The sequence below is a fragment of the Anarrhichthys ocellatus genome, unplaced genomic scaffold, assembly GCF_004355925.1.
Source record: "Anarrhichthys ocellatus isolate YVR2014 unplaced genomic scaffold, GSC_Weel_1.0 scaffold76, whole genome shotgun sequence".
In the NCBI taxonomy this organism is placed as follows: Eukaryota; Metazoa; Chordata; class Actinopteri; order Perciformes; family Anarhichadidae; genus Anarrhichthys; species Anarrhichthys ocellatus.
The window spans coordinates 590,042-602,932 of NW_022280106.1; the positions used below are offsets into that span (position 1 = coordinate 590,042).

The 12,891-nt window shown below is 41.5% G+C and overlaps 1 protein-coding gene across 2 annotated transcripts in view; it reads right to left on the bottom strand.

The window, feature by feature from the left end:
- The window catches only part of dnah9 (dynein, axonemal, heavy chain 9), a 147,006-nt gene that overhangs the window by 78,618 nt on the left and 55,497 nt on the right, over positions 1–12,891 (bottom strand). For both annotated transcript variants that reach the window (XM_031873863.1, XM_031873862.1), the window contains exons 40-47: positions 11,853–11,961; positions 11,398–11,545; positions 10,770–10,944; positions 9,772–9,945; positions 9,055–9,262; positions 4,682–4,847; positions 3,886–3,988; positions 1,366–1,605 (exon numbers count right to left, since the gene is read on the bottom strand). In XM_031873863.1, coding sequence (XP_031729723.1) covers positions 1,366–1,605; positions 3,886–3,988; positions 4,682–4,847; positions 9,055–9,262; positions 9,772–9,945; positions 10,770–10,944; positions 11,398–11,545; positions 11,853–11,961 — 1,323 coding nt within the window. The remainder of the gene's footprint in view (positions 1–1,365; positions 1,606–3,885; positions 3,989–4,681; positions 4,848–9,054; positions 9,263–9,771; positions 9,946–10,769; positions 10,945–11,397; positions 11,546–11,852; positions 11,962–12,891) is intronic.

The window sequence follows — 12,891 nt, forward strand, 5'->3', positions numbered from 1 at the left end:
AAGGTTCAGGGGGCTCTCTCGCAGACATTTTGAGCCCTTAATGCACACTTTCCCTAAGTCCACATTTCTGCAGACTTTGCTTGAGGTAGTTACCCACAATTCATAGCATTGTGACGTTTATGCCGGAGGCATAAAAAAAGGTCAACAAGGACGGCACATGTTTTCAGCCAGCATATGCATATTAAAGTTTAATGTAAAAATTGAGATTAAGGATTTAAGATGGTACATAAAAGCGCATGAGGAATGCAAGCAGAGGCTATATTCCACAGCTGGTTTATTTATCAACCATTTCTTTTAATTTCAGTGTAAAAAAATAAATGAATAGATTATTTGACAACTACCGATCATCTAGTGAGGCAAGCCTGAAAGATGTTCAAATCAGGAAGTTAAACAACATAAAATTGAAATCCACAATTCTACATACAGTGTTTGGGGCCATCATGGTAAGGTGATATGTCGCTACAAAGTGCTGTTCCTTTCCTATTTATACCATTTGGAGCCCTTGCAGCCCCTTCAGGTCAGTGAAGTCCCTTATGGTTTGGGGCTGAGGGCCTCAGGGGGAACACTGGGACTGGGCTTTAGTCTTTTTTTAACTTGTTTTGCTCCTTTGGGTTTAGTTGCTTGTCTTTATTGTCATCCTGTTGTCAATCACAGCCTGCATATTTGGCACAGCAGTCTTTGCTTGTAACGTACCACCAACATACGTACCTACATATAATAATTGGATCCATTGTAGTATAAAAGAACTTGAATTAGTGCAGCCTTAAAAAGCTGAATATAAATTGCATATCACTACACTTATGTATTTTATACTTCGTGTAATAGTAGGCTATAGTAAGAACTGCCTTTGTAAACTCACAGATGGAATTATGAAATCTGAAAGTTCCTATTGCTTAGTGGCTTAAAGCATTAATTATACAATGGAGTGAGTTAAATGAGAGAGCCTGCCCTCCATGATGCCGTGGAGGATTTAGACAGAAATATTGCCCCCGAAGAGTCTCCCTTGACAGCCTCTGCATTCTGATACTATATTCATTTAAATACATTAAATCACCCGTGGAAGTGCAAATCCATTCTATTTTCTGTTACACTTACTTCAGACTTATTTCTAGCTTTCAGACCCATCTCCTAAATCAATAATAATTTAGATGAGAAATGAGTGGCAGGAGCCTGGCTCTTTCCACGTGGGAAGCAGAGCTGTAGAAACAGAGAATCAAGGCAAATGAAATGGAAACGGGAATGATATGAAAAACTTTCTCAAGGTAACTTCTGACATTTAATTGTGAAAAAATTAACCTGAGGTTGTCCTTCTAAAAGAATATCGGTGTAGATAAATCCTTCTTGCATATTTTCTATCTGTGTCACCTGGAATATGTTGGAGAGGTCTCGCAGGTTGAAGATGTAGTGGAACTTGACTGCAGTGGGGAGGAAGGTGGAGGAGATGCCCTGGTGCAGGGCCAAGGCTAACTGGACCAGGGTGGGGCAGCTCTTCTGCAGGCCGCTGGTGAAGCCCTCTCCTCTCAGGTGCTGAGACAGGATGGAGATGTAGATGGTGCTCAAGGCCTCGGCTCCAGGAAAGGACAGGGCGAAGACAGAGAAGTGGCGCTATAGAGGGAGATGCAGCATAAACAAGGCAACAGTGAACATGTTGTTCCACACTTATAGGTGACCATCAGTGAAAGAAGGACTGTGCCTTTTCATTTCAAATAAGACCATATTGAAGTTTGGTCTGTAATCATAAAGTCAAGTAAGTATGTGTGCTGAATATCCCAGGTAGAAGATCATGTACTGTATACTTCATCATAATCGCTTTCCAGTTTCTGATCAAACTCTACTGTCTGTTTACACAAATCTGAGGACAGTGTTAGGATGAGCCTTATTTTCCTTTTGGCTGAGGCTAGAAAATCAATGGGGCTGCAGGGTCATATGCAAAACACTTAATGTGTCAGTCGATACAGACGCAGACAAGGTCCCTGACCTGTGGAAAACATCTTGGATTGTGCCAGTACCTAAAAGTAATTCAAATGAACAATTACCCCCTTGTGGCTTTAACGTCAGTCCCGAAGAAATCTCAGTGTCAATATCAATCTATTTGAGGATAAAATGTTTTGCTGTAAAACAAGTGAAAATAAATTCTATGTAGTCATTTCTTAGAGTAAGTACAGGAGCACGTCAAAACTGTTTCTCTTCATCGTTTTGGTACACTTTGCACACAAACAACAAAGTTCTGGGTTTTGAAAATGTTATCAGATGATGCAAAGATAACTATTACGGGTTGATGTTAAAAAAAAAGGATGTGGTGATTAATGTTAAATGTAACAACTCTGACATTTGTTGGGAGGGTGTAGCATAGCCCAGGGACCCGAATGACGGGGCGGATACACGCATTATTTTTCACTTATGGACACAGCCTTGATGGAGGTGGCCTCCTAGTTTTAAATAAGTCACAGTTTGAGCTGAGCCATAGAGGCCGAATATTAGGATGTAAGATCAAAGCTACATGATTTAAGCATTTCTTTGTTCCTGCTGCTTTCACATCATTCAATCTCTGTTATTCTAACTCCAGTCTCCTTCCTCTCTGTGTCTAACACTCGGGTTCACTAGTTCAGCTGTAACACAGCGTTTAACAGACATAGTCATCTGTGCAATCTATCATCAGCTACATCTACTGCTTCACTGTTTTGTCCCCAGTTTTAAAGGTGAACTTACTTCATCTTATGTTTATGTGTGCCTCTGTGTGAGTGTTTGTGTGTGAGTAGATCAGAGTGCAGTAGGTATGGATAGAGAACACAGTGAATACAGCAGTGGACCTCTGTACGATCATCTTGTGATGTTTTAACCTAATGAATTTGGATAATAAAGTTACATTTAATTTCAACCATGAATCCAAAAATCATGTTTGAGAGCCCTAAAGTCAATATCCATCTCTTTTCACTTCCTGTAACGTTTTGTTATGACCCAGCGCCAACTGTGGATTAATCTGTCACTGAAAATGGTCCCTAACAAATGCAAATATACCTCCTGTTTGAGCAGCATTTGCTAAAAACTATGTTGACCAGCTGGTCTAAATGAAAGAACATATTTGTGATTTATTTCTAAAGATTTAGATCTTCAGTATGAACTTGTGATGAAGTGTCAATTTTAGGGCAATTTTTGTCAATATAATAAGCTGATTTAATGGTCGACCTCCGAAATAGGAGTGAGCGCCACCAACCAGCCGCTGCAGCAAGGCAGCTGCTCAGCGGGCAGCTGGACGCAGAAAGAAACAGCAGGGAAAAACGTGAATGGCCATATTTTCACATCTTACTCTGTGAACTGAGGATATATTTCGACCAAACGGAGTTGCTGATTATTAGAACAGTGAAAAGACGAATCAAGATGTATTTAGTGAGTTATATTTAGTTTCTGTCCAGTTAGAATGAAGTGTTTTATGAAGAGTCAACAAGGCAACAGGCCTGTCTTAATTTGGTTTTGAGAGAAACTTGGCTGTATTTTGCTGTTCAGGTGTAAGAATATTTCCTTCATTGACATTTTGTGAGTTTATTTTGTTTATTTAGCAAACAAAGTTGTGCTCAAAAGTTTTGTGAGATTAGATCAGTCTGAGATATTGCACAAACAGAAACAAACAAATGAACAAGCAAATCTTGTCATTTCCTAAATGCTGAAACATAATGTTGAGACATGTTACATTCACTATGGAACTTCTGTCTAAGTCCAATCAACTGTGCATAAATGGCATAAATGAATGAACAAAGAAACTCAGAAACAAATACATAAAGAATTTTTTTTGTGATTAGTGCACATTCTCTGCAGTGTGTTGCATAACCAGTGTGGTACACAATGTGCTGTGTGTGTGTGTGTGTGTGTGTGTGTGTGTGTGTGTACCTGCAGCCGGGGATTGATGGTGAAGCTGCCGGCTGTGGGGTTCATGCAGGACACGTATTGAACGCTGTGTATTTCCTTCAAAATCAGCTTATTACGGTCATACCTGGGAGTACACACACACACACACACACACACACACACACACACACACATAAACATGCAGAAAATAAATCATTATTTAACAGTCTTGCATGCACACACACACACACACACATTCATCGATATGGCACCTCAGCTCCCACTTAAGCTGGCGTGGCTCAGTAGCATCTTCCTTCCTCTCAATTTCATACCTGAAATCCTCCCAGCATATCTGTAATGGGCTGACCGTGTCCAGGCTAGTCATCCTGCGTCTGACACAGTGGAACCATGTTCAGAATGGCCTCACTGTGTCAGAGAGATGAGCAAAGGAATCCCTTTAAGGGGAATCATACAACCCTGCCTTTAAATTTGCCTTTTGACTCATTAAAGTTGTACCATATTAATACTGAGGCAGGGATCTCACTGAATACTGAAGACATTTTCACTAGAATTATTACACCAATCAGCTGTTGGCACCCCATTATCTGAATGATTATTTTCTATGCAAATACATTGAGAGAATCTCTGAAACTGTCCATCATTGAAGCAAGGTGAGGAACAATTCCACTGCTGATGTGGTATTTCCTGATAATCACCTAGAAAGACACAGTCTATGCATAATGTCACCCTCTTTAAACAGCACAGACATGTTTTCATGTTTACTCATACATATTACATATAGCTCATATGTAGCTACATGTAATTGACTCAGGCCTACCAGTGGTTGTAGTCCATGTGTTGGCGTATGAGTGTGTGAGGTTGCACCGTTCCATATGAATCCACCTCGGGCATATTCATGTCATCTATGAAGTAGATCAGTCTTCTGCTGCCTGGAGGACCGTAGTTGCGCCCAGCTTTTTTTTCAAGGGGTTTTTCCAGCACAGCTGTGTGGGAGAGGAACAGAAGAGCAGAGGCAAGGCAAGGCAAGTTTATTGGTATAGCACATTTCATCAACAAGGTAATTCAAAGTGCTTCACATTAAACCATTAAAAGCATCAAAACATAAGGCAAAAGAAAAGGAGATTTAAAAACAATTAAGAACATTGATTGAAACATTAAAAAGCAGTGTAAGAAATAATATACAGTAGTAAAATGCAGAAATGCAGGAAATTGATTAATATCCTTGAATCTGGTTCAATTAGGCAGTGGCAAACAGAAAAGTCTTCAATCTTGATTTAAAGGAGCTGAGGGTCTCAGCAGACCTGCAGCTTTCTGGGACTTTGTTACAGATATGTGGAGCAGAAAAACTGAATGCTTCTCCATGTTTAGTTCTGACTCTGGGAACAGAAAGTAGACCGGTCCCAGACGACCTAAGGGGTCGGGATGGTTCATAAGGTAGCAGCAGATCAGAGATGTATTTTGGCCCTAAACCATTCAGTGCTTTATAAACCAACAGCAGGATTTTAAAGTAAATTCTTTGTTGGACAGGAAGCCAGTGCAGAGAGTGATGTGATCCACTTTCTTGGTCTTAGTGAGGACTCGAGCTGCAGCGTTCTGAATCAGCTGCAGCTTTCTGATTGACTTTTTACAGAGACCTGTAAATACACCGTTACAGTAGTCCAGTCTGCTGAAGATAAATGCACGGACAAGTTTTTCCAAATCCTGTTGAGACATAAATCCTCTAATCCTTGATATATTATTCAGGTGATACTAGGCTGATTATGTAATTGTCTTGATATGGTTGTTCAGGTTGAGGTCTGAATCCATAACTACACCTAGATTTCTGGCTTGGTTTTTGACGTCAGTGATTGAAGCTGAGCGCTGACTTTCAATCGTTCGTCCTTGGTACCAAAATCAATTACTTCTGTTTTATCTTTGTTTAATTGAAGAAAATTCTGGCACATCCAGTTGTTGATTTGTTCAATGCATTTACCCAGCCCTTGTATGGGATTATAGTCCCCTGGTGATATAGTTATGTAGATTTGTGTGTCGTCTGCATAATTATGATAACACACTTTGTTGTTTTCCATAATCTGAGCTAGTGGAAGCATGTAGATGTTGAACAGAAGAGGCCCCAGTATTGAACCTTGGGGAACAATATATGTCATTTTAGTCAGCTACAGACACAAAGTATTCTTGGTCCTTCAAGTAGGATTCAAACCAGTTAAGTGCTGTGCCAGAGAGTCACACCCAGATTGTTTGTCTTTCTAGTAGTATGTCATGGTGGACACTGAGATCCAATAATACTATTCTGCCACTGTCTGTGTTTAAGTCGTTGAAAACCTTAACAAGAGCAGTTTCAGTACTGTGGTGCTGTCAAAAGCCTGACTGGAAGACATCAAAACAGTTATTTACGGCCAGGAAGTTGTTCAGCTGTTGAAAAAACGCTTTTTCAATTATTTTACTTAAAAATGGGAGGTTTGATGTTGGCCTATAATTGTTCATTGTTGCGGAGTCTAAATCAGCCTTCTTTAGGAGTGGTTTATTAACTGCAGTTTGTAGGGCTTGTGGGAAGACACCTAAGAGAAGGGATGTGTTCCTGTGGTTGGTGTGGAGGCACTCACTGCTTGTCTAATTTTCTGAATTTTGTCAGTAAAAAAGGAGGCAATTGATTGCATGCCCAGGTGGATTGGAGCTCAGCAGCTACTGACACTGGAGTGTTTGTTAGCCTGTCGACGGTAGCAAATAAAGCACGTGTATTGTTATTGTTTTTGGTTATGTCAGAGAAGGACTGCCTTGTATTTCTAAATTCCAAAATTATAATTGCGAAGTCTCTCTTTATAGATGTCACAGTCAACCTGGAGATTTGTTTTCCGCCACCTGCACTTTCCGACACTCTTGTTTCTCTATTCTGACCAGCGTGGCATTTCTCCAAGGAGATCTTTGCTTACCCGAGACAACCTTCACTTTAGTGGGTGCAATGGCATCAATAACATTTTTAACTTTATAATTGAAGCCATCTACAAGCTCATTGACTGAGATGCAAGAGAGGGCTGGTGAGGAGCAGAACTTCTGAATAAATAGTTCACTGGTGTTTTCAGAGATTTAACGCTTTGTCACAAACTCGGTTTGGACATTTGTGTGCAAGGAGTCTGCACTCTCAAAGAAAACACAGAAATGATCAGAGAGTGCAAAATCAGTCACAGCAAGCTTGGTAATGTTTACACCTTTGGTGATGATTAGGCCCTGTTGTGGGTGGGTCCTGTCGCATGATCAGTCAGATCATAGTTATCAAGGACACCACATAATTTAGATCTATAGACCCTCTGTTCTGGGGATTATCAACATGGATATTAGAAAATCGCCAACAATAACAGTCAAAATCAATAGAGATTATAGACAGCAGCTCAGTAAACTCAAAGCACAGTATTTAGGTGGTCTGTAAATGTTTAGGAATAAAGCTTGAGTGGAATTCAGAGCCACATATTCAAAAGAAGTAAAATGACCAAAGGACATCTGCTTGCATTGAAGAGAATCATTAAATAAAATTGCAACTCCACCTCCTTTCTTATGCGCTCTTGTTTCACTCATGAAACTGAAGTTGTGAGGTGTTGATTCAAGCTGCACTGTTATCTTGGTCTAACCAAGTTTCAGTTAAAAACAAAAAGTCCAGTTTGTGCCTAACAATAAAATCATTGATTAAAAATGCTTTTTCCTGGCAGAGACCTGACATTTAATAAAGCTAAGTTTAATGTGTTTAAAGCTTTATTTGCCCAATTTATTTGGACAGGCTGACGAGGCATAAATGTTAAGTTTGATAAGTTTGCAGAATCACTATTCTTGCTTCGCAGCCTTGCTTTCTTTTTCTATAAACTATCAGGACAGGAATTAAGGGAAGAGAAGGCTAGCTGCATACAGGGCCCCGACTTTTCCTGGAGAGAATCACTGGTGTCATTAGCCTTGTAGCCTGGACCCACAAGATATCAACTATTGCCTTTATGGTTGTGGAGCCGTGGTAGAAGTGGGGGAGGGGCAGGGCACTCTAACTTCGCCGATTGTGTCAAAACTGGGTGAGGACTGAGGAGGTGAGGCTGGAATGCGAAGGTGGAACTGGACGTCGAGGAGGGATTATAGAAAAGAAAATGGAAGTGTGGCGGGGAGTGAGTTTGGTTCGAGCAGTGACCAGCTCTTTCATGTGGTCAGTGAACTCCAGGTGGGGTGAGGATGGGGAGAGTGTGATTGGAGAGAAGGGGGACCAGGATGGAGTCTGAGGGTGGAAGTAGGTGCTGGTGAGGGAGGTAAAGACTCCTCATCTTGGAGGGGGGGGAGAAAGTGGGTGATCAGAGGCGGTCCCTGATGATGAGGTTGGTGACTCCTCCTCTTGGCTCTCCCTAGGCGGGGGCATCCTTCCCGTAAGGTCTCTACGACGATGCTGTGTGGTTATCTCTTGTTTAGACTCCTCTTGTCTCTTGTCCTTGGCAGTGGGAACAGACTTGGTTGTTGCTGAGGTTTTTTGCTGGTTTTACTTTTCTCAGCTGTCCATGGGTTTGTCCGTCTGAGTGCAGGGGTTGAGGAGGAGTTCTGCCTGTGTGGTAGTGCAGGACAGCCAGTCTTATCATAAATCTCAGGGAGCTGAGTATGATTTCCTCTTCGGCTTTGCAACGAGAGAGTTCCAGGGAGGACTACCTTTTGAAGATTCATTATCTGCTCTCTCCTCCTGTTTCTTGGTAGGCCTGGTGGTGCTAGTTAGCTGTGTCTTAGCTTGCGTTTGTCCAATGTTTTGAGTCCATGGTAAAGTGGTATCATTCCCACACAGTCCATTTACCTCCACGTTTACTTCTAGTTGGTGGATTTTTGTTTCCAAGACTGCAATCTTCTGCAGGAGTTTGTGGTAGTCGTCCGTGGAGAAGGGAGGCATCTTGCTGCTACTTAGCTTTAGCTTAGCTGCTAATTAGCATTAACTAACAACCCAAATAGCTCGACGACTTTCTGGATTCGTCTTCACACAAACGTTAAAGAGTGATATAGGGCAGGCATGTAGGAATGAAAGGTGTGATTGAATAGAAATATGTATGTAGTAGTTTAGAGTTAGAGAGTCATGAGTCAGTGTGTAGACATTTGATTTAACTGGAAGAGTACATCAGCCAAAACACAATTTTAACACTCCTGCAAGCCAATCAGAAACACATCTTCTCCATGCACAGTTCCTACCTTGGAGCATAGCAGATGTGGTGTAATAGTTAAAAGGGACATTTTTAATCATGTATTTGTCTTCATCCAATGATCCCAGTTTGTCCCCGACCACAACAGACTTCCCTGTCCCAGCGTTCCCAACCAGCATGACGGGCCGACGATGTTCCAGGAGGCGGTCCATGAAGTAACGAACTCGAATGGTCTCTGTAGTGTGGACCAGACACGCCTGCACATACATACATACTGTATATATATATATATATATATATACACACACACACATAAAAACATGCAGTATGGGCCCAATACTACAGAGTTATAGGGCTGCAACTACTGATTATCTTGATTATCAATTCATATGCCAAATATGTATTTCATAATAATCAATGAATAGCTTTGTCTAGTAGTGAAAATGTCAAAAGTTCCCAGATCTGACATTTTTAACGTACAATGACATAAAATAGAAAAGCAGAAATGTTTTAGTCTTCACCAACTCTTGAGGGACATATTGGGTCTTACTGCTCCAGCTAGTCACTGACTTTGTTACTGCAAGCAACTCCACAGTATAATATGTATAGTGATTGATTAATACGAAAATAGTGGTTAGTGCAGCTTTAAACTATTAATGGAATCAAAATTGTTATTTAATTGAAGAATAAGTCCAGTGGACGGGATCGGTATTATTGCACCAAACTCTTGCCTGAAGCTTGAATCCTGTTTAACAACCTACTGTACCTGAAGAGGTGTATCTGTATCCATCTCAAACTTGGGCACCATCTTGGACCATGGTTCAAACTTCTTGCTCTCTGGGTCAATGTAGTAATCAAACACGGTGCCCTGGGATGGGAACTTGATGGTTTTGAACTCGACCACCCACCACTTGCTGAACTCCACTCTGTAGTCGACCAGCTACACTCACACAGAGCAGACACGCAGAGACACAGACGGAAGGCGAGTGGTCAATACTTTAAAATAACTTCCTCTTTGCTCTCTCTCCCCAATCTATGGATCTGTGCGTTTGATTTACACTGGTGTGAATACAAACCAGAGGACAAATAAATGGCAACAACATAGAGATACGGCCACAGCAGTTGAAGGGTAAAAAATGAGAGATGGCAGGCCTATCTATCCATCTGTCTGAGTCAGACGGTGAAGGAGCCTCATCACCTGCTGGTTGGCAGTTCCTCGCCTTCTTCCCTGCCTCCCACCCTTGGTACCTGTCTCCTCTATTCACTACCAACTCCAGTCAATAAAACCACTTAGCATTTAAATGCATCTGTGATGGGAAAATAAAGTGGAGTACATTTGTACCAAGGGGAGAGCAGTTTTATCCCATAACTTAGATGGACGCACTTACTGTACCGCATTAACGGGATTGTTTAGCAACTGCTTGCCATGGCTCTCCTACTGATTTAAATTCAGCCAGCCTGTGTGTTGTTGAGCGGGAATTGAGTCCACTTCATTTTCAGATGGAGATATCTGCCATTTTTTCAACTGACAATGACTTTCAAATGACTTTTCATGAAGAGAGACACACAGTTGAGTTGCATAAGAGCCATCAGGGTTTAAATTATAGCAAAGAATACCCATAATGCAAGTGCAAAAAAGTCTTTCAGGAAGGAGTTATGAGAAGAGGGAAAAAAATCATTCAGCTGTTCAGTTGTGTCCTATTTCTTTCCCCTTTATGCAACCACTTAGTAAGCGTCTCACATGCCTAGAGGCCCACATAGTACCTGGTCCTGGAACATGGCTCCCCCAAAGGCCCAGACCGCAGCAAAGACAAAATAGAGCTCATAAAGTTCCTTGGCACAGTCCGGCGGGGTGTTTTCTGGAGTCAGCAGACATTCCAGCAAGTAGCAGAGCATCTGGACCATGCTCTGCTCAGGGATAGGGATGATCTTCTTAAACCTGAGCAAAGACAGACATATTACATCACTGGATTCAAGCATTACTGCTGACTTGGTTTTCTTAATTAGCACATAAAATAAAGTATCAAATTTAATTTTACAGAATAAATAGAGCTTATTTTGACAACGTTTGTTGTTGATTGCATTTTCTGGATTTGTTGCCTCACATTGAGGACAAAATATTCCTCCTCTCTGTCTTCCTCCTCTGCTTCCTGTTTTTGTTGTCTGCTCTTATAGCAGTGGTGATGGAGGTGTTGGAGGAGGCGAGTGATCCTGTACAATAGAATGCAGAATGGCATCCAGTTCTTCGGAGTCAGTCCCTGTTTGCTTAGGTCCAACACGCCCACTTTAGCACAGTCCCTCCCCATGTTATGTTACATGCGATCATGCGTCAGCGGGACATGACTGTGAGAATGTAATTTCATAGTGACAGCGCTGCTGAGAGCTGCGTTACCTTGATCTGAGGCCATCCAGGCAAGAGGGGAGGTACTTGTCGAACAGTATGGTCAGGTTGGCCTTCTCTGATTGGACCTCCCTCCTGTCAATCCAGCTGGACACTGGCGGGTTCCAGCCGAGGTCCGCTGGGTTTATGTACAGGATGCCTGGACAGAGACACAGGGAATATTACACATTTGGTGGCTACAGTACCCTGGGGCTAAAATGTGGGCCCCCTTTGACCCCCGACACCAAGTAGAATGCAGAAAGCAGCCTATCTCAGGCTGCTCCATTATGTTGGAATACTATTTGTGTAAACAAATTGTCAATTAGCAATTAGTCACTAAGCCCACTTTGCCCGGTTGGAAACTCTGGCTTGCTGCAAAAACATTAGAAAATATATCCAAAATACAACAATATTGTCATAAAAGCCTAAGTAAAAGGACTAGACAAAGAAAGGAGATTGAGGACTACCTGCTCTAGATACTGTAGCAGGGGTCGCAGTGCGAAGGTGGCTGATCTCAAACACCAGCCTCATGGTGGGGTTCAGAGGGATCCGCTCATTACTGGCCAGAGTCAGCACCTTATAGAAGCAGAAATCATATTTAAACATATTTTTACTAGTGGTTCAGACCCGGCTGTTCTGTTAACATTGAGTGATCATTGACTTTATTTTTATATTTTACATTGCTGGGCTAGTACAGAAGGCTGGCACCAACAGCCTCTGACTGCTCACAGAACATAGAGTCTGTCTTGGCTTAATCGAATGACTTTGAAAATGTCAGATTATTCGCTTTAACAAATTTCTTTGAACAAATGACCAAATATCCCTTCCATGAGTCAGTAGACAGGATCACAGGGAACAAACTTGGCATTTCATATTCCTCACAGCTATAGCGGCGTTCAACATGCATGCAATGTTTATGTTATGTTGATTCTAAAATTGATCAACATAAATGGCGTTCTTTTGCCTTGGCAGTTATTAATACCACCAAATAATGCAAAAAAGCTGTCAGGTAGGATTATGCATATTTCTCCTCTTTGCATTTAGTGTTGCTTTAAATACGGCCAATAAGTTTTGACAGTAGCTGAAGTTATACCTTAAAAACAAATCAATTCCCCTGGATGGTGTGCTACTGCTTTCTCAACAGAAAATGTCAAATTTTCTTGTAAATATTAATCCCTACAGTGAGTATACGTAGATATGACTGAACAAGAGTGTGTTTTTTGTGCCTTTTACACAGTCTTAGCCTGGATTATGTCACCTGCTACCCTCAGCTTTTTTCCCTGTTCTCAGCATTACATGCACACACTGTCATTTATTCTCTCATCCACTGAGAACAAATAGGTTACTACTCTCTCAACCATATCTTTTTGTTCAAATCCGAATGCTGATTCAGTAACAGACAGTGAAAATGTGTAACCTTTGTCATTTTCATACTGAATAAGACTTATTTACACACACGCACACACACACACGCACACACACACACGCACACACACACACGCACAC